Consider the following 20,006-nt stretch of genomic DNA (forward strand, 5'->3'; position numbering starts at 1 on the left):
CAAAATGTTCAGATTTTATACAATTATTGTGCACTCGTGATTTTTCTAGATTAAATTTTTCTGGTGAATTATCCTCTAACCTAGTTTATAAAAGCATTTGTCAGATTATGATCATATTTTTTTTGTTGTTTTTCTTTTTTTCAGTTCTTATTATCAGTTCAACACAGAGTTATAGAAATTCTACTTGATTAAAAAAAAAAACTGCGCTGGTATCGGTATGGATCGGTATCGGCCGATACTCAGAATTTTTGGTATCGGATCGGATCGATTCTGAAAAAATGGTATCGTTGCATCCCTACAAAAAATATTTCAAGTGCTCAGTGCATTTAATTTTTTGATTTAGTAGTGTAGATAGATTTTTTATTTTTTTTAATAACTATGTGAACTGATGGTACAAATGAATTTTCCTGCTATTGGTATCAACTGCTAAAATCTACTTATGTAAACTATTCAGAACACTTTAGCAACCATATATCAGTGCCCATATCAACCATCCTAGCATACTGGTAGTCAGTTTCACATGGCTACTCATATTGTCTACAGACAATGTAAAAATCGACTTTCATTCTGTGAGCCTGGATGAATTTGGTGGCAGTCCTTGGAGCTCTGTCCTAGTTGTAAGAGATTTCAGTTCAAGTATAGCTTGAACACAAATGATAAAATAATCTGATACTGGCTTCAAGCAAGGCTGTTAGGGTAAGCGAAGCGTACATTGATACTGGTACATCTAGCCCCTTAAAAAGGTTTTATGCACATCAGCAAGGAAGAATGATACAGTTTCACTGATAACGTGTTCTTCATCCTCAAATGTTTAAGGATGGCCAGTGTTGTTATGACCCAGTAGGCTCGTTCCTCTAATGGTCTTGTGAGTGTTTTGCCTGTATTAGTCATGCTGGAATCATCAGTGTGTCACTGCGGTGACTCAACAGGTGATGTGGCGCAGAGCGACTGTGGCCTTTTTATCATGTTGTCTAGGTAATCACTCAATGAACACGCCCTTACATTCTGAAGTCATGAAAGCTAAGGTTATAATGAGACTCCAGTGTCGTCGTCTTGTCGTTTTCTCAGTGAAGGCTAGACACAAAGTGGCCACTTGCATTTTCTTTTTGGTTTGCTGACTCAGCTTGCTGTGCTGGTGTTTGTTAGAGATACGAAGAACGCTTTGTTTGTGGGCATACCTATGTACATATGCTGGTCAAACATTACCACAGCCTTCAAGTTAATTAGGGAAGATTTGGAAAAGAAAGCCTTTTGTTCAGAAACATTAACTTAAAAGAGAGCTTGTCTGGTAAAAGATTATCCACAGAAAAATTCACCCCTTTAACATCATTCATGTTTGTGAGACCAAACATTGCTAAAAATAAATTCATTTATTTTATCAAAAATACAGTAAAATTGTGCAACATTTTTACAGTTTAAAATGGGTGTTTTCTATTTCGCTATACTTCAAAATATAATTTATTCCTGTGATGTTAAAAGCTGAATTTTCAGCATTTCTCCAGTCTTCAGTGTCACATGATCCTTCAGAAATCAGTCTAATATGACGATTTTTGTGGGAACTGAACTGATGATAATTTCTTGCTGAGAAGTATTAATTTTCTTTTCTTTAAAAAAACCTTTCTAACTCCAGACTTGTTAACAGTAATGTAGTGCACATACATATAAGTACACGTTTCAGTCCAGCTTATCCTTTTGTGAAATGTAAAGAATGTAGATTCCACAGTAATATGTTAATCTAAAAAGACTTCTGTGAATTTTAGGGTAAGTATTGTTTGTGTGTGTGTACAGGTTTGGCTGTTGAGGGCCAAATGTCCTCACTTAAATGAAATATTATGACAACCGACTAGGTTATTGCTTAATATCAGTGTATCTGAATTGTTTTTATCAAGCACATACTAACATTTTGTTGATGAAGTGGTCTCGTCATATTAAATGGATTATTCCTAACCCGAGAGGCCAGTAGACCAGAGCATGATGGTCATAAAAGGTCTGTGTGGTCCTCTGATTGTGCCCGCTGGCCTTTAATTAAAAAAAAAAAGGACTTTAATGCTCAATGTTCCCATGACAACCCTCTTCAAATCTGAGGTTGACCCTTCTCTGTAGTGTAAAGAAGCTTATTAGAAACTTGAAACAGTGGTCTTATGATAGAGATCATAAAGGTGTAATGCTCTTTTGTTGGCTTTAGCTGTCCGTGTTTGGAGACGTACTGAGATGTGACAGTCGTGTAAAGCTCAGCTGACCCGTCAAGTCGCGTCACGGCATGAACTGTGGGTGTGGAGACGCTACATCCTATTTGCTGATGTCTCTCTCTGCAGACTTCTATGTAAAATGTCTGTTTGCTTTTGGAGTCCTGCTCAGCTGACTTAAAGGGATAGTTCACCCAAAAATGAAAATTCTGTCAGTAATTACTCACCCTCATGTTGTTCCAACCCCGTAAGACCTTCGTTCATCTTCGGAACACAAATTAAGATATTTTTGATGAAATCTGAGAGCTGGATCACTCCTCCATAGGCTTCTATGGCATTATAACTTGCTGGCCCAGAAAAGTTATTAAAGACATCGTTAATATAGTCCAAGTGACTCCAGTGGCTCAATCTTAAGTTTATAAAGCGACGAGAATACTTTTTGTGCGCAAAAACAAACAAAAATAACGACTTTATTCCACTTTTCATTTCCTTCTCTCTGGGCCTCGAGTCTTTTCACATAGTGTTTAAGCGTAGCGCGTCTGTGTTTCACGTCACCACGTAGGCTCACTATTGGGCGACTCTGGTCATGTGTGATACGTGGTGACGTGCAACACAGACACGCTACGTATTCTCGTCGCTTTATAAACTTAAGATTGAGCCACTGGAGTCACTTGGACAATATTAACAATGTCTTTAATAACTTTTCTGGGCCAGCAAGTTATAATGCCATAGAAGCCTATGGAGGAGTGAGACAGCACTCAGATTTCATCAAAAATATCTTAATTTGTGTTCAGAAGATGAACGAAGGTCTTACGGGGTTGGAACAACATGAGGGTGAGTAATTACTGACAGAATTTTCATTTTTGGGTGAACTAACCCTTTAAGTCAAACTATTTTAATGAGCGATCGTCTCCTTTCGTTTATTGATTCCACGCTTCTGTCCACTGCCACCATTGAGCCAGACCTCCTGAATCTCTTGACCTTTCACCTCTTCATTGACTTAATTTGGTGTGCGTGTGTGTGTGTGTGTGTGACAGAGAGAGAGAGACAGCAAAAGCACATCAGATAGAGTGTACGTCGAGGAAGAATAGGCTGATATGGGTAATGTTTACACATTTAGAGCTGATGTTTGCTGTCATAATAGTGTCTAGGACATTGGTGGTGGTTGTCATCTGACCTCTCTTTCCTTGCTGATTCCCTTTCTTCCACTTGTGATGTTCCTTATCTAAACCATAGCCTCATTTACATGAACACCTTTTGTATCCAAACAGTGTAGACATGAACGCTAAATAAAGCTTCAAGCGCAGTACTTTCAGTTTCAGTTCTCAATCCCATCAAGAGTTTACAGATCCTAACGAACAGATTAGAAGAGGTTTATACAATCCGAATGAAATTTAAATTGGCTTTGGTCAATTCATTCCGATTGACGTGATTACATGGGACTTTTTTTTTATTCCGACTGTCCTACTAGTCCGATTGCTAAAGGGCCCATGTAAATGCAGCTAGTGTGCTTTACTAACTGAACTGAACTAAGTTTTGCTTGGCCATTCATTCAAAATAGTGTTGCTTTTTCCAGTTAGAAGCTTTTACATGTTAGGATTTTTTTACTGACCAAGTTTGTCCACATTGAATGTGAAAATGCTGCATGACAGAACACCATTACAGCCAGACAGAACATATAACAAATAAGTTTGTCTGTACTATAGTGGTATTTTTGACCAATGAGATTTCACTGCGCGGAACTAGCTTGCATGATGCAGCAAAAATGAAACGATCACCAAAACATCTTGACACTGAACATGAGTCACAGCCCATGTCAGGTCGTGCCTTGTTTTGACACAGAGGAATGGTGTGGTGAAACAAAACACATTTTTACACTTTGGGGACAGTAAGATTTTTCATCAAATGTTTCTTGAGCAGCAAATCAGCATATTAGAATTATTTCTGAAGGATCATGTGACACTGAAGACTAGAGTAATGATGCTGAAAATGTGAAGATGCTGCTTTACCATCACAGGGATATATTACATCTTAATATAGATTTAAAATAATTAAATATAGATAAATCTAGAAATATATATTTTAAATAAATGCAGCCTTGGTGAGCATAGTAGATGACTTTTAAAATCATTCAAAAATCTTACCGACCCCTAACTTTTGAACGGTAATGTACATCATATTTAAGTTAATTTGGGATGGTTTTGATTTAACCAGTTCAGAAAAATACTATTGAGCTAACTGCTTTTTAGGACTACTTTAAATCGTGAGTAGCTTGTAATTTGATGAGCTACAGTTCCAAACTAGCTTCCCCAGCACTGCTGTCTGTCTGTGTGTGTGTGTGTGTGTGTGTATCCAGCGCTTGTCCCATTAAATTCTGTCCTAGTTTAGCGTCGCCCTCTCTGTTTTCAGGTATTGCTCTCCCATCTTTTCTCTGAAGGTGCAGTACAGACCAGTCATTCATTGACTGCCAGTCCTACAGGGAAATGAAGCCTCTATCAGCCACCCTTATCTCGCATCACTGCGGCTTTTGCATCCTGCTTTGCATTCTGGGTTTGAGTTTTATGTGTCACCCAGTCGGTGGGCAATGTATTGCTGCCCCCTTTATTTGACAAATTCTCATTCTCATTTATTTATTTATTTTTGGCTTAGTTGGTTGTAGTGCTGGGCGGTTTACCGGTTCATACCGAATACCGGTGTTTATTTTTGTTACGATATGAATTTTTAATAAACCGCAATACCGGTGTATGTCGCTTTAATCGGAACGCGGCGCTGCGCGACACAGTCTCACCCCTCATTTACAACACACGTCTGCGGCGCATTACGGCTGCGACAAGGTTTTATTCCGTCCTCCACGCGGTGCATCAAAATAGACTAGGCGCCTATATTTAGCGAAGCGGCGCGGAGAGCCGCTTCTGGGAAGCTTCGATCTGAAACACAAGCATTGACTAGAATGGGCACGAGACGTGTGGGGGTGAGAGTCTTTTTTTCTCGCGGCGCGCGTGTTTTTATACTGTATTAACGTATCTGAAGTGAACTGACGGTCTTTAGAAAAGTTTCTTTGGTATTACGATTGAATCTTTCTTTATCTTTCCTGATAAAGCAGTGTTTATGAGCGTTGCTGCTTTGTGTACAGCCGTTACCGGGGAAACCACTGTTTCTGCCGCTCCTAAAGCGCGTCCTGCTGACACCTCTTTGTAAACAGCCTTGCAAACCTGTATTATTAATATTAGTGTGGATTTTTTCTATAATATTCACTCATGACAATAAAATAGGGCATTATAAGTAAATCTACTGCAGTATTTCCTCTCTCACTCAGTAGAAAATGTGGTTAACACCCATCATGCTTGAAAAAAAAAAAACCGGTAAAAACCGTGAAACCGGTATAATTTAGAAAAAAACCGTGATGTTGATTTTTGGTCAAACCGCCCAGCACTAGTTGGTTGCCGATGTCACATTGCATAATGTTATCTGTTAGTTAGTTTAGAGACTGTTTACACACCCACTTTTCATGATCCAATCAATTAGTTTTGGATAAAATGAAGTACTTCTTTATTTTTTCTCATCCCCATTGAATCCAGAGCTTGGTATGTTTAAAAAAAATTTTTTTGTTATGTTTATGGCGGACCTCGAGGGTCTGGGGCATTCCCCATGAATATTTTATAAGTATATAAATAAATATTGTACAGTAGGGGTGTGTGATTATATCGTCTATGATAATATCATGATTATTGTTTTAACGATGTGCAATCTGACATTGAGTATGTCTCCCTTCACAAAAACACATCTAGAGTGCACGCATTCTCTACGTGATGTAGTCTAGTAGGTTATTAGACTAGTGATCTGACAGCACACGCAGAGATTGAGTTCCCTGCATCGCTTTACTGTGAATTGAGCCATTCTCAAAAACTCGGAAAGTGCCGCTTCACGATCTGCTTTCATGCCGCACTTCTCTTTGAAAAAAACAGCAGCAGCAGACTATAAACTTAATTAAACTGTAGCCTCTTACTATTTCATAAGTGCACAAAGCCATATCGCAATTTGGATTTTAGTTTGATTGATACTTTACCAAAGCAATGTCACAAAACACAACAACTTTATCATGAGGTGTATTTTCGGTTCATTATGAAACTGTGGCGAGACAGATTATAGTTAGTGGGGAACTATATAAATATTATCGCAATTGAAATTAACTACTTTCTTTTTTTAATATATTTTAAATGTAATTTATTCCTGTGATCAAAGCTGAATTTTCAGCATCATTACTCCAGTCTTCAGTGTCACATGATCCTTCAGAAATCAGTCTAATATGATGATTTGATGCTCAAGAAACATATCTGATTATTATCAATGAAAACAGTTGTACAACATTTTTTTCAGAATTCTCTGAATAGAGAGAAGAAAAAAATAAAATAAAAATACTGACAACACAGGTTTGAATAGTAGTGTACTCCCATAATAGAAGTAAAATGTTTCATGTTGACTTCAAGAACACAATGAATTGGTGTTCCTGCTGGCATGAAGCTCTGTTTACAATTACATGATTCATAGTGTAACTGTGTATTGAGAGTGATCGGCATCTTCAGGATGGGTGGGATTTACTGATCGTACGCATTGATTGCAATATAAGGTCAAATCCAAACTTTATGTACACGGGTATCGCCTATTTTAGCTGCTCCTATCATAGGGTTTCTGTCCTCTAATGTGTCCTGGAACTGGTCCCACGACTTCTGGCTGCTGGTTAAACATGGATGTGGTGGAGAGGTGCCATTCTTATTGTGGATTCACGATTGGCCCTGAATGCGGCAGAACCAGTTCACAGTGGGCGTGTGAGGTGTACATTTCAAGTTTGCGTTTCTCAAGGTTTTGTGTGTGTTTAGTCTCACACCAGCCCAGGAGCTGTCTCCCTTTTCTGTCCTTTCACAGGTGTTGACATTTAAATTCAAACTCTCTGCTTGACAAAGCATGAGTGTGTAAAATAATCATTTATTGTTTGTAGCACGTATGTGGATCGTTGTTCTCCAGTCGACGTGCTTCGGATTACACCGCACTTGGTCTGTCTGTAGAGCCCTGAAATATTTTTTTCCCAAATTCCATTTGAATTTTTTCCATAAACTTCTGTATTTGGTTGTATGGTTAAATACAATTTTAGTAAAAAAAAAGAAAAAAAAAAAGCATGTCTAATAATTTGAAATCTAATGTACAACACTTTATTGAAAGTATATATAAAAAAAGACATTTAGAGCCCTTCATAATCCATTTTTAATTTCCTTTTTTTATAAGAAATGTTGCGTTTTCCATTTTAATTAAATTTTAAGCCCCATTCTTACAGATCATTAACTAAAAAAAGTTGGTTTAGGGTTTAGTTACCCTTTAATCAAAAACATCAAACATAAAAAAATTCATGAAAAATATAATTTACAACAATTTTATTAAGAGTAAAAAAATCTATCTTTGTTTGTTTTGTTTTTTAAATTAAATTCTGTGTTTTCTGTTTACATTTTTCTGAATTCCGTTTTAATGGTTTAATAACATTAATAATCAAAAGCAGTTTTTATCAGTTGAATTCATTAGACTTTAACAATTCAATAATTTATAAATTTTTACAATAATAGGGCCCTATGAAATGTTTTGTGCTGGTTTTTTTTAAATACTTTTTATGGGTTTATGATGTAATTATTGTAATACGAGTTTATTATCAAAAACGGTGGTAATCAAATCAAGGCATGGGACACTAATCTAATTAATCTTTTAAAATGTAATCAAATGAAAATTTAATTACAATTCCTTTAATTTGTTTGCCAACAAAGTGCTGGTTTACTGTTAAAATTAAAAGATAGAAGAAAAATAGTGTGATCTTTAAAAAATAAATAGTTTATGATCATTATTATTATTATTATTATTATTATTATTATTATTATTATTACAATAGTAATATATTTGTGCCACATCACTGAAATCATTGGGCCGTATGTCTGTGTGTTTGTGTGAGGGAAAAGAGAGCCAGACAGGTCGGATGTCTCCTATTGTACGGCACATCAAACGCTCTGCAGACGATACACACCTGCCTCTTATTGGCTCCACAGACCTCAGCCCTGAACTGAGCTTTTGAAGCCATCCCGGTATGTGTGGCTTTCTAAAACTGGGCTCTGTGTGCCTGTGTGTGTGTGCGCTCAGCTGTGGTGCACCCTGGGGAAAGTGATGTCACTGTTGCCCATAGAGCCGATTATTGGAGAGGCAGCGAGTGGAAGCAAACGACCAATTAGCAGAATTGGGACCAGGAGTGTCTTCACCATCACATCTACTGCTTCAACTCCTGAGTGTCTGTAGGTTTCTGGCGACATGCGTGTTCGCGTGTGTGTGCGGTTTGTTGAACTCTTGCTCTGCTCACTCGATCAGATGATTTGGGCTGTAGGGCATTTCCTCATCACTACACTTAACGTGTTTTCTTCTGTTAGATTTATCTTTCTCTTATATTTTCCCAGGTTGTTCTAATGTTGTTAATGAGTGTTTATGTACAGTACGCTGCCGTTCAAACGTTTGGATCAATAAGATTTGAATACTATTCTTTGAACTTTATATTTTTTCAAAGAATCCATTACAAACATGCGTTGCTGTTTCCAACATTGATGATTCCTGAGTATCAAATCAGCATATGAATCTGATTTCTGAAGAATCATGTGACACTGAAGACTGGAGTAATGATGCTGAAAATTCAGCTTTGAACACAGGAATAAATTACATTTTAAATATATTTAAATAGAAAACAATAATGTTACTGATCAATTTTACTGATTTTACTTTATTTTTGATCAAATAAATCTAGTCTGATGTGCATAAGATCTCACTTATATCTTGCTGACCCCATACATAGGCTACAATAAAATGCTGACAGCTATTCAGTTCATCATAAAATCACTTCATTATAAAAGCACAAAAGTCATGTTTAGACTCATTATACTATTTAAAAGCCCCCAGGTCATGTAAATGCCTTAAACGCTGCTAAAGTTGCATGCAAAGGTATACCATGATAGTAGCTGAAAATTTACATCTGTTGATGAGGCTTGCCATCAGGACACAATCTATTTTTTGGGCTTATTATTAAGCATAAAGTTTGCACATGTAAATTCTCTGGTCTGTTGTTTTATTTTTTCATGACACTCAGATCTACTGTATCTAATCACATTAATAGGGCTGATTGCTACATACACTCCCGGTTGACCTACTTTATTTGCCAAAGTGTGCAGCATGTGACAAGGGCACACCGTCCTGTATACTCTATCCCACAATTTTACATTTTCATTCTCAATAAATGGGATCAGGACAAAATTTGAATTTTTTTTTTTTTAAAGATAAAACCAGTAAAACTTTTATCATACTTTTTTTTTTTTTTTTTTTTTTTTTTTTAAAAGCACAATTAAAGAATCTCTTACAGAGTTATGTATATATTTTTGTGTATTGTAAGGTTACATTTTTATTTATTTATTATTGTTTGTAATTTTTAATGTGGAATCTGCCGTGAAATAGTCTGTGAAGCTGATACAATAAATGACAGATAGTTGCAAAATAACTTGAAGCAAAACAATTATCAACAATAATCATGTTTTGATAATATTTTTTTTGTTAAAGTCCCTAGAAAAGTTACATTTGATTCCATGGTGAAAACTAGATGCCTTTCGCAGATGTAGAACACTTACAAGTACAAACTCAAGTGCTTTATCGCTTTATTATTGGCTAATTATAAAAATTTATTGTTTTGTTATTTTAGTAAGCAAATTTAAATGTCATTCTTCCACTTTAAGATATGGTCTTTGACATGTAAACTTGAGGTGCTGCGCAGTGATGGAAACAAGTAGCTCGGCAAACGTTCCTTTGTGAAATAACATGGCACATGTGAGCGCTATACTCACCAATCAGCACTTCTATGATAGAGTTTAACATGGTTTGTTGCATATTGTACCACATAGGCTACTGTTTTAATAAATTGTATACAGAATTATGTAGTATGCACTCTGAACACGTCCTGTTTCTCTCTCTTGCTTGCAGAGAATGTTCCAGTGGAGCTGCGAGAGCCGTTCTACTGTGATCAGTATGAGCAGGAACACCTGAAGCCTCCCGTCACACGCCTGCTGCTGTCCCCTGAGCTCTACTGTCGCGCTTACGGCCTACTGCTGGGGGGAAGCCCTGGGGCCGAGGGGCCCCCCAAAGACATTCCAGCGCTCCTACAGGTCCTGGCCAGGAAGGGCTTGGCACCCAAAGACCAGAATGCCCCTGTGACGGAGGCCGAGCTCCAACAGAAGCCCATCAAAATGGTAAGACGTATGAGCGGAGTCAGCACATTCCTGTCTGAATTATGTGCAGAGCTGAGTTTCATTAAACAGACATGTGGAGTTGATACTGTAGCTTTTGTATCTCAAAACCCAGAACTGACTTGCTGTCTGCTGTCGAATCGAATTTCAGCCTCAAGTGCTCTCATGTGCACCACATTAATATCCTTCCGCTTATGAACCACATGGGAGACTCAACTATCAATCACGATTGATTCTGATGGTAGCTAAGGTAAAGAGTTCATAGGCCAGTCACATTTATGCAGTGTTTTAGACAGTACAGATTGTTTCTAACAGGAAAATAACAGTGTCAGTTTAGTTCAATGTTGATTCAATTCAGTTCAATAACTGTCAATGTTGCAAAGTTACATCAATTATGAAATGAGTTCAGTTCAGCCATAAGCAGCTGTAAGCGATAAGGCCATAAGGCGAAAGTATCATCATTAGTTCAATGTTGATTTAGTTCAATAAGTGTCCTTATCCAGCTCCATTTGTCCAATTTTGTTCTCTTCTGATAGTGTCAGCGCAGTTAAATCAATAATATTACTAAATATAAATTTTATTTTAAATCCTGATTCTCTAAACACTATTCGTAGTGCACTTACGTATTGAATGAAATGGATTTTAACTATTTATTAAAGGGCCTTTACAACCTGGTCACTGCATGTTTTTTTCCTGATCGGACAGCTACCCAATTTGTTAAAACTGTTCCATTTACACTTGACCATATGAATGTATCTCTCCGAAATTAAAGGTCCCGTTGCATGCGATTCCATGTTTCAAACTTTAGTTAGTGTGTAATGTTGCTGTTAGAGCATAAATAATATCTGTAAAATTATAAAGCTCAAAGTTCAATGCCAAGCGAGATATTTTATTTAACAGAAGTTGACTACAAAAAACGGCTCGATTGGACTACACCCCTCTACATCCTGCTTTAGTGATGTCACCAGAACCGTTTCTTGACTAACCTCCGCCCACAGGAATGCTCCCTCAACTCTACTGGCAACTTGCGCACTTCTTATAACTTAGCCTACTGTGTTTACTCAGCTCTTACGGTGATTTTCTGAAGTAAAACTGACGCTTCATCTTTTGTGTGATGGACAATAAACTTTATTAAACTCATCAGTATATGTTTGATCATCATTCAGACAGCAGACTTGTAGGCTATTAATAAATAATGGATACATAGCCTACAAGCAGATGACAAATACGTTATAATAACTTAATTAAACTACTAAACCATACCTGTTTCATCTCTATACAGCACTCTGACTCTGTAGGCATTATTGTCCGACTCGAAATGAACGCCGTTACTGAGAGTTTCTGATATTATCATCATTCCGTGAGATGAATTTTTCCTGACAGTCTGAGCGCGAGCTCATGAAGCTCCGCCCCCTGTGTCGTCCAGCAGCAGCTCATTTGCATTTAAAGGGGACACACTGAAACGGCTCGTTTTTCTGAGCCCCAAAAAATGTCAATTTAAACATGCTGTAAAAAATGATCTGTTGGGTATTTTGAGCTCAAACTTCACATACACACTCTGGGGACATCAGAGACTTATTTTACATCTTGTGAAAAGGGGCATAGAACGGGACCTTTAATATAAATCTGATCTTCAATTTGCACGCTATATACAAATCTAACAGAGTTCACGTCAACAAAAGCAACAGATATGTGCTACATTTCATTTATCATCTGCTAATTTCAGGATTAAAGACTGCAAAAGGAGACAGAGTGGCATTAGCACTGGTAAGGTAATTTAGTAATTAGAAATTTAGAAATCACATGTGTGTATTAGATCAGTGTATTAAAGTGAAAGCAGCGTAATATACTGTGCCTACTGCTATATATGCTGTTAATATGGAAAACCAGAAAATCACTCACTGCTCTTGAGTGAATAACTTTAGTAGCTTTAATAAGAATACATTTCTTTCTTGAATGCTGCTGTTAAATGCTCTGGCGAGGAGATAAACATGGCAGACTGTGTACAGCTCACTCAGGGCGGGTCTATACTAATAGGGCGGAGTCTGTCAGCAGTTGTGGGCGGGGCCTGTACAATGTGACACATATGCTAGAATCTGCAAAAGGCTTGTTCTGAGACACTGATTCCGATTTATGGGGATTAATAAAAGAGCAGTGGGTGGATTGGTGGTTTACATGCACTGCCGACACACATTTGTTCAAACACCATGGAAAGGTGAATTTTTCATAATAGGTCACCTTTAATGTACTGAAATTGGAGGTACCAAATTCAATAATAAGATTTTAACTGATGACCCATGGTGTTGTACTGCATCCTCGCGTGTAATCCTAGAATCTTAGATTCCATTTACACCTGGTCACCATAAATGTGTTTTTGCAAAACGGATATAAGTCCGATCTTCAATTCCCGCGCTATATAGAGATTTAATGGAGTGCACGTCACCGAAAGCAACAGATATGAGCTGCATTTTATTGATCATCAGCTAAAATTTGAAAATCAAAGAGCGCAATAAGATAGAGCGGCAACAGCCCTGGTAAGATCATTTTGTTTCTTTACTTTTAATGATGATGATTGTGTGTTAAGCGTCTGTGACTTACTTTCACTTTGATTTGCGATAGTTTGTGCGTTGGCTTGATGATCAGATGCTCATTTGCTCATCTGCGGCGATGCGTGTTGCAGTAGCGTCGTCATATCTGGCTATAACATGACATATAGTCTATAACAAGCTCTCACATGTTTATTTTTTAGCATTTTTGGGAGAAATAAAATTTACATATGTGGTTTCAACAACCAGATGCATTTACACTTGTCCAGTTTCGTCAGGAATGCGGCCCAGACCTCCTCCTGAAGTGAAAGTTGGAACGATTTGATTCAAATCCATCTCGAATGCCTTTCGGAGGGCATTTACACCTGGTAACATCATGATCGGATAGCTATCCGATCGCAGAAAGCCCATGAAGTGGCAAGGTGTAAACAGCCCCTTAGAAGGCCATATTAAGAATCTAAGATATGCTTTGTATCAGGAGCTGCCTATGATGGCAAAAAATGTTTTCTAGGTAGGAACCTCAGTAGGTTTTGAGACACGGCGTAAGCATCTGTGATTTATTGAGCATGGGTGACTCATTACAGTCCACCAGTTCAGATCAATGGGAAATCAATGCTGATTTGGCCTGCAAAAAGTCACAACCAATTCACCTTCTTGGATCAGGACACAGGGGGATGGTTTCATTGCAGCACTGGGGGATGTTTTCTGGAGGTGAAGCGGCTTCTGGGGAGGGGCGACTCCTGTTTATGCTTGATTTCTAGGGATTATAACATCTCCCCCTCTCCTGCAATTCCACTGAGTGGATCCAGCTGTAAGGGACAGGACAGTTATTGAAAGACCGCATGCTAACCCCAGGCTCACTGGACTGGGGTGGGCGGCGAGACACAAAGGAGGGGCTGACAAATAATGGCAGGGTCGAGGGATCAGGCCTTAAAACAATAGACAAAAGACAGCAGACCCTGTACTGATGTAGCACTTTCCTCCCTGTCAGAGTCAGAGAGGGTCCCTCTCACAGCTGGACAGGCTTTAATGGACATCAATGGAGTGTTTGATTCTCCTTGAGCTTTTAACATTTAACTGTAGAGTTCTTCTTACCAAGATTTAACCAAAACAAACTAGGTGAGAGACGTCAGTGTTGTTGTCAAATATAAATGTCATGATTAGTGATTGCAGGGTACTACAAATTTTTTCAAATAGTTTCAATAAGTTGTGAGAATTTTGGGCTACTATTTTGTCACAATTGCAATCATTATTATTATTATTATTATTATTATTATTATTATTAAATTTATTTTTTTTGTCCCACAAATTGCTGGTAGATGCATTGATTATTATGACAATGTTCATATTGAAGACTTTGCAAGAGCTTAGAAAGCCTGCATCTTTTGGCAAATTTAGCAAGAGAGACCCTGATTACAGCCCTACAAGTCATACAACTTCATTTTGTTTTGTACCATTCTCCGCAGTGACCCAATTCTTGCTTTCTCTCGCCCCCGTTATACCCATTTTCAATTCTGTGTATTTGTTCCAGCCTCAGTTCTCCAACAGAGCCATCTCTGAGTGCTGACTCTGCTGAGAGAGCCTGACATCGTGTGGTGCTGGAGGCAGGTGATCGTTCAGCGCTCCGCTGCTTCTGTCTGGGGCTCCCGGCTGCGGGTGTCCTGCTGGTGTCATGATGCGCTCGCTGAGCGCTGCCGATGCTCTGGGCTCATCTGGTGCTGTCTGGCTGCTTGTGGTGCGCTTCCCAGGCCTGGCTGTGGGGGCGGCTGGCTGGATGCTGTAGCAGCGTGATGAAAGTGGGTCATGATGTTGTATTAGGATTGAGGCGCAGCAGTGTGAGTGAGCCAAGCCCAGTAAATGGCTTTGGAGCAGCTAAAGTCTGTTTTAGCAATGACTGTATCAAAATTCAACATATCAGCATACTTCCTGCATAGAAAGTAGTGATAAATAAAGCTTGATGCTCATATGCTAATGTTGCATTCTATAGGACATGGGTAAAGCCACACTTGCATGGTATTAAATTATTTTTTTTGGACATGCACCTTGTGAACACAATGGTATTTGTATATGGTAGTTGTTCTGGTCTCTTGTATAAATTAAAGTCCAATGGTGTTGGCATCTTTGCGTAATTGATGAACTTTGCAACAATGAATCAACTTTGAACTAAACTGAGCTGAATAATCACACTATTGTCTTCTGTAGAGCTGCTTTAATGCTGAAATTGACATCATTTCAAAATTGATGAATATTGCAAAACTTATTTTCCTGTTTATTTATGTGAAGCTTCTTTGACAATCTGTATTTTATGAAGCACTATACAACTAAATGTGACTTGACTTGATGCAAAAGCAGTTTTTTTGTAGGGTCCCCACTCTATGTGGAACAGGGAAGACATAATCTCTTTCGAATGAAGGAACATCTGGAGACACATTGCTCTGACCTCCTGGTTAGCTGTTCACCTCTCTGCAGGTTTGACATTTTCCGCTCGGATGCGGTGCAGAGCCCAGCCCCCATAGAGGATAAAGATCTGTGAAGATTAGTGATAATCTGTGATCCAGACTCGCCGTCATCATCCAGCTGAATATTAACAAACAGACATGTCACCTCTCAGTTATGTTGAACTGAATTAAGAGGTGACATTTTTATTATTTTTTTATTTAATCTTATTGAATTACTTTTTATTTTAAATTATTTAATTTTCTTTTATATTTATCTTTTTTTTTCCTTTTACAAGGAAACAAGGAGCCCCACACATTGCTCACAGATGCATTGATTATAATCTGCAAGGCTGTTTTTCTGTTGTTACCCACATGCTCCATATGTGTAGATCCAGGAAAGCCTCAGGTTGCTGCTGCTGCTGCTGTTTTGTTTTGTTTGAAGTTTTCGAGGGGAAATCATGTAATAAATGCTGGAGTTTATGTAACCTGAACTGATCAGGGGAATTTGGAAGTCAGATTATTGCCATCTACTTCCTGACGTTCCTGTACAGCTGTGAGACTCAAGGAACTGCAGTAATTCAGTGTTTTAGCAATGCTTTGTGTTCTACTCCTCATCTTGTTTTATACATTTATAAATGTTTTCAGTATACAGCGCGTGTTTACATAGAGAATGAGTTTACACCATCCAAGGCTGCCAGGTCTCCCTGTAAATCCCCCCTGCTGTGCCCCTGGCTCTTTTATCCTGCAGTTTGTGGGACACCGAGGGCCGGGGGTTAGAATAAGAGTCCATTTTCCCCCACAGTTACAATAACCACAGTGAACTTTGTTTTGCTTTTGTCCTTCCAGTGGAGTATTTTGGCAGTTGTCACAGGACTGCCCCGGTTTGTGGTGACAGCAGAATGTCATTAAGAGTAGCTGGTGTGTTACCTCAGGATTTCCAGCCTCAGGGCTCGAAGCTGTGGTGAGGTGCATTATGGGTCACACTGGTTGTTATGGTGATTTGGCAGGCTGGTCTTGCTCTGTCTTCCAATGTTGGGCCCGCTCCCCTCTCATTAGGGAAACTTGTGATTCGGCTTTGCGAGTCCTGGAGTGTCGGGACGGGAAATCCAAGCCCCCCCTCCCATCTCCTCTCGCTTTCATTCCTCTCTTTTGTCGTGAACTGCTCTCCACTCCCTCCTCGGTATAATTACTATACCGCATAACAGAGCAGAGCTTGTGACCTCTGCAGTACGGTCTGTAGTTTCTTACTGATCTAACAGAAACTGCATTAAATCTTTCTGTTTTTTCACTTATTTTGGGCAGAATTCTGTGGAATGTTTTTAACATTGTAATAGGGCTGTGGTGCACTCTGATTTCCAGCTATAAGAATTGTAAAATTAGCCAAAATATGCAATAAATGTATGCACTACTGCTCAAAAGTTTGAGGTTAGTGAGGTTTTTTTAATGTTTTTAAAAGAAGTCGCAACAAGGCTGTGTTTATTTAATCAAAAATATTATATTATGAAATTATTATTGTTAATATGTTTATTATTATTATTATTATTATTACTGTTAATATTTATATTACTATTACGAAAAAATTCTTATTAATGTTGAAATATATTTTTATGGAAACTGCAATTTATTTTTTGACGAATAGGTTATTTTGATGAATAGAAAGTTCAAAAGAACAGCATTTATTTGAAATTGAAATATTTTGTAACATTATAAATGTCTTACTGTCATTATTTTTTAACAATTTATACTTTTCCCAGACTTTTAAAACTGCAGTGTAAATATAATTTTTTTCCCCTTTTTGTTTAAGTTTCTTTCCCTGTTGCTTCCATCTTACCAAACAGCGTGTAACAGCTGCCCATGAGCTTTTGTTGTGTCCTCGGCCACACTGTTGCTGATTTATGTGTTTCACAATGATCTTTGGCACTTTTATCGCCACTGAAAATGACACTTCCGTTATCGTCCTGATTCAGTGTGCACCAGAACATGTGTTCTTAAACCGGCCCAGAGATCGACTGAAGCCCTCCCACTGTGGCTTATCCTCAAACATGGGCCCCCTGGCTGAGCCAGTCACTGGAAGCCGAGGTATAAATGCCCTCCGACAGGGCTGCTCCTCCCTCAACACTGCAGAGGTCAGCACTTCAGTTCACGCTCGGAAACACACCACCGTTTGTCACTGTACTGGACAGGATAAACGCGTTCATGGGTGGTTGCGAAGGATGAAATCTGCCTGTATTGCGTGTAAGGGGAAGACACTGGTCGGGACAGATTAGCATTAGCCGTGTATGGTAGAGAGGTGGCCCGCATCAGGGAATGTGTTCCTCTGACCTCTGACTGTTTGAGAGTTAATGATTATAGCAGACTAAGCGTGGCCAATACGGAAAAAAGCCAGTGAAGATATTCAGGTGAGGGCATTTACTGTATGTTCACGAAACCGCAATGGATAACACAACTGTCGAAGGCAACTTGCATTCTGTTGATTTTTGTCCAAGTCTTTTGTTTTCAAATGGGACTCTGAAAACGTCTGGCGTTGCTCCAGATGATAGTGAATGATTCGGTTTGGCCTTGTTTGTCTCAATAAACTAAGAGGAAATCTGTTAGTTTTGTCCTTGAAAAAATGTCCCGTCTTTACTGTAAAAACTCACCCTCTGGCTAATTTTGACTATGGAAAGAGTGTTCTCTCATATTGATTCAAATGTCCACTAGTCTTAACAGAATCGTCCTAGTGACATTGTGTGCCCACTGTGACGCTATATGGATGAATGTCACAGTCCTATTTTTATCCAAAAACAAATAAATTGTATGATTATAATATGTAGACTTACTGTCTATCTGTCTGTCTATCTGTCAAAATGAAGCTTTAGGACATTACGTTTTTTACTGTAGTGTGAAGAAAAACTACTGTAATTTTTTGTTTATTAAATTCAGCATAAATGTAATTATTCATACTTTGTATTATTATAATGCAAAATATGACTCTGTCTAATTTTGTGCAATTCACCTGTACATTTCGTATTGACCAGACTGGCACTCTTAGTGGTTTGGGCCGTGGGTAGTAAACGTCCCCTGGTTGAAGTGCAGAAGAGTGGTTAATGGCTTAACCTTCTTATCGCAGCTAAGGTGCTCTCCCTGACTGAGCTGATAATGTGGTTGGGTTGTTTTTAATGGGCTTGGGCGCGAGCGGCCTCACTGTAATGGGCTGGGAGGATGAAGAACAGCACTCATCATCTTTGTCCGCTGTAGGTTATCCTTTCTTTTACAGCGTCTGGGATGATGTTGTTATCGGACTCTGTCAGTGTAAGGAAGATGGGTTTGTGAGACGATACCAAAATATTAGTAGATGATATCAGTAACAGTGTCACGATTATTGATAGAAATTTCAATGTCCCCGGAAATGATATATAATGCGATGTGATAAATCACCAACATGGCCAGTTTAACCAAGAACAGACAAACAGGCATTCTTCATTGAGCATGTGCACAAATTCACTCAAATTCTTCATTTAGCATTTGCAAGCAGCCGCCTACTAGTCAGACATCACTCTGATCATTTTTTTTTGGTGTAATTACAAATGACTTGGTAAAACTTAGTACCAAAGTACCAGCATTGTTGAAAAGTTCCCTTTGCACCCTCACATTGCGAAACCAACACACACACACACACACACTGCAACATAAATGTGGAATGCCGGAGTTTGAATTTGCAATCCCTATCGAGCTGTTCTGCAGAACTGCCCTGTCTCCTTGAGTCTGTCATACATGAGTCACACTGCAATATATCAACGAGAGAGGGCGAGAAGAGGAGGGAGGGGAACAATACGGCTGCAACACTTAAGAGAAAAGAAACAACAGGAAGTCAGTCCTGAATATTGATCCTTTTCTTGCTGCTTACTTGCACAGTGCTTCAACATTGCGTTATGCAGCAACACACAATGCACATGCATATAAATCATGGCACGTTATTTTCTTTTGCTCCGAGTCATTCACTTGGTGTACTGTATCTCTCTCCTGAGTGTCACCCACACTTGTGAAGTAACAAACAATCATCTTATCTCTTCAATAGAGACTCTGGTGCTGCACCATTAGTAAAGGCCTTGCTTTCGTAGGCTGTTCTGAATGTTACTAGATTGCACTATTACATTAAGCGCATTAGACCAGTGTTCATAATGACAGCTGTGTTTTCTCCGTGTTCTAACACTCCTGTTTGTTTCCTCTGATTCGTTCAGAGTGCCCACTTGGAGTTGATAGATGCCTTAATGGCAGTGGGTGCCATGGAGACGGTGAGCACAGTCTTGGCGAGTGGCGGATCAGAGCTGCTGGGTGCAGATGCGACCTGGGACAGAGCCCTGCTTTACTGGGTGAACGCGGTGAGTCTTGGAAAGAACCACAGCCACACAATTTCTTGTAGCTCAAACAACTCTCATAAACCCACAGAAGCCCATAGACTAATCTGAAAACTGTCTTTCACAACGTTTAAAAGAATAGTAAAAACAAAAAGGTGTACCATCATCACTTACTCACTCACACTCATGTTTT

At 38.8% G+C, this 20,006-nt stretch overlaps 1 protein-coding gene across 2 annotated transcripts in view; it reads left to right on the top strand.

Annotated features, from left to right (window-relative positions):
• The window catches only part of camsap3 (calmodulin regulated spectrin-associated protein family, member 3), a 41,359-nt gene that overhangs the window by 10,030 nt on the left and 11,323 nt on the right, over nt 1-20,006 (top strand). For both annotated transcript variants that reach the window (XM_081387649.1, XM_081387650.1), the window contains exons 2-3: nt 10,230-10,495; nt 19,697-19,837. In XM_081387649.1, the coding sequence (XP_081243775.1) occupies nt 10,230-10,495; nt 19,697-19,837 (407 nt within the window). The remainder of the gene's footprint in view (nt 1-10,229; nt 10,496-19,696; nt 19,838-20,006) is intronic.

Source organism: Scardinius erythrophthalmus (assembly GCF_964197995.2).
Source record: "Scardinius erythrophthalmus genome assembly, chromosome: 1".
NCBI lineage: Eukaryota > Metazoa > Chordata > Actinopteri > Cypriniformes > Leuciscidae > Scardinius > Scardinius erythrophthalmus.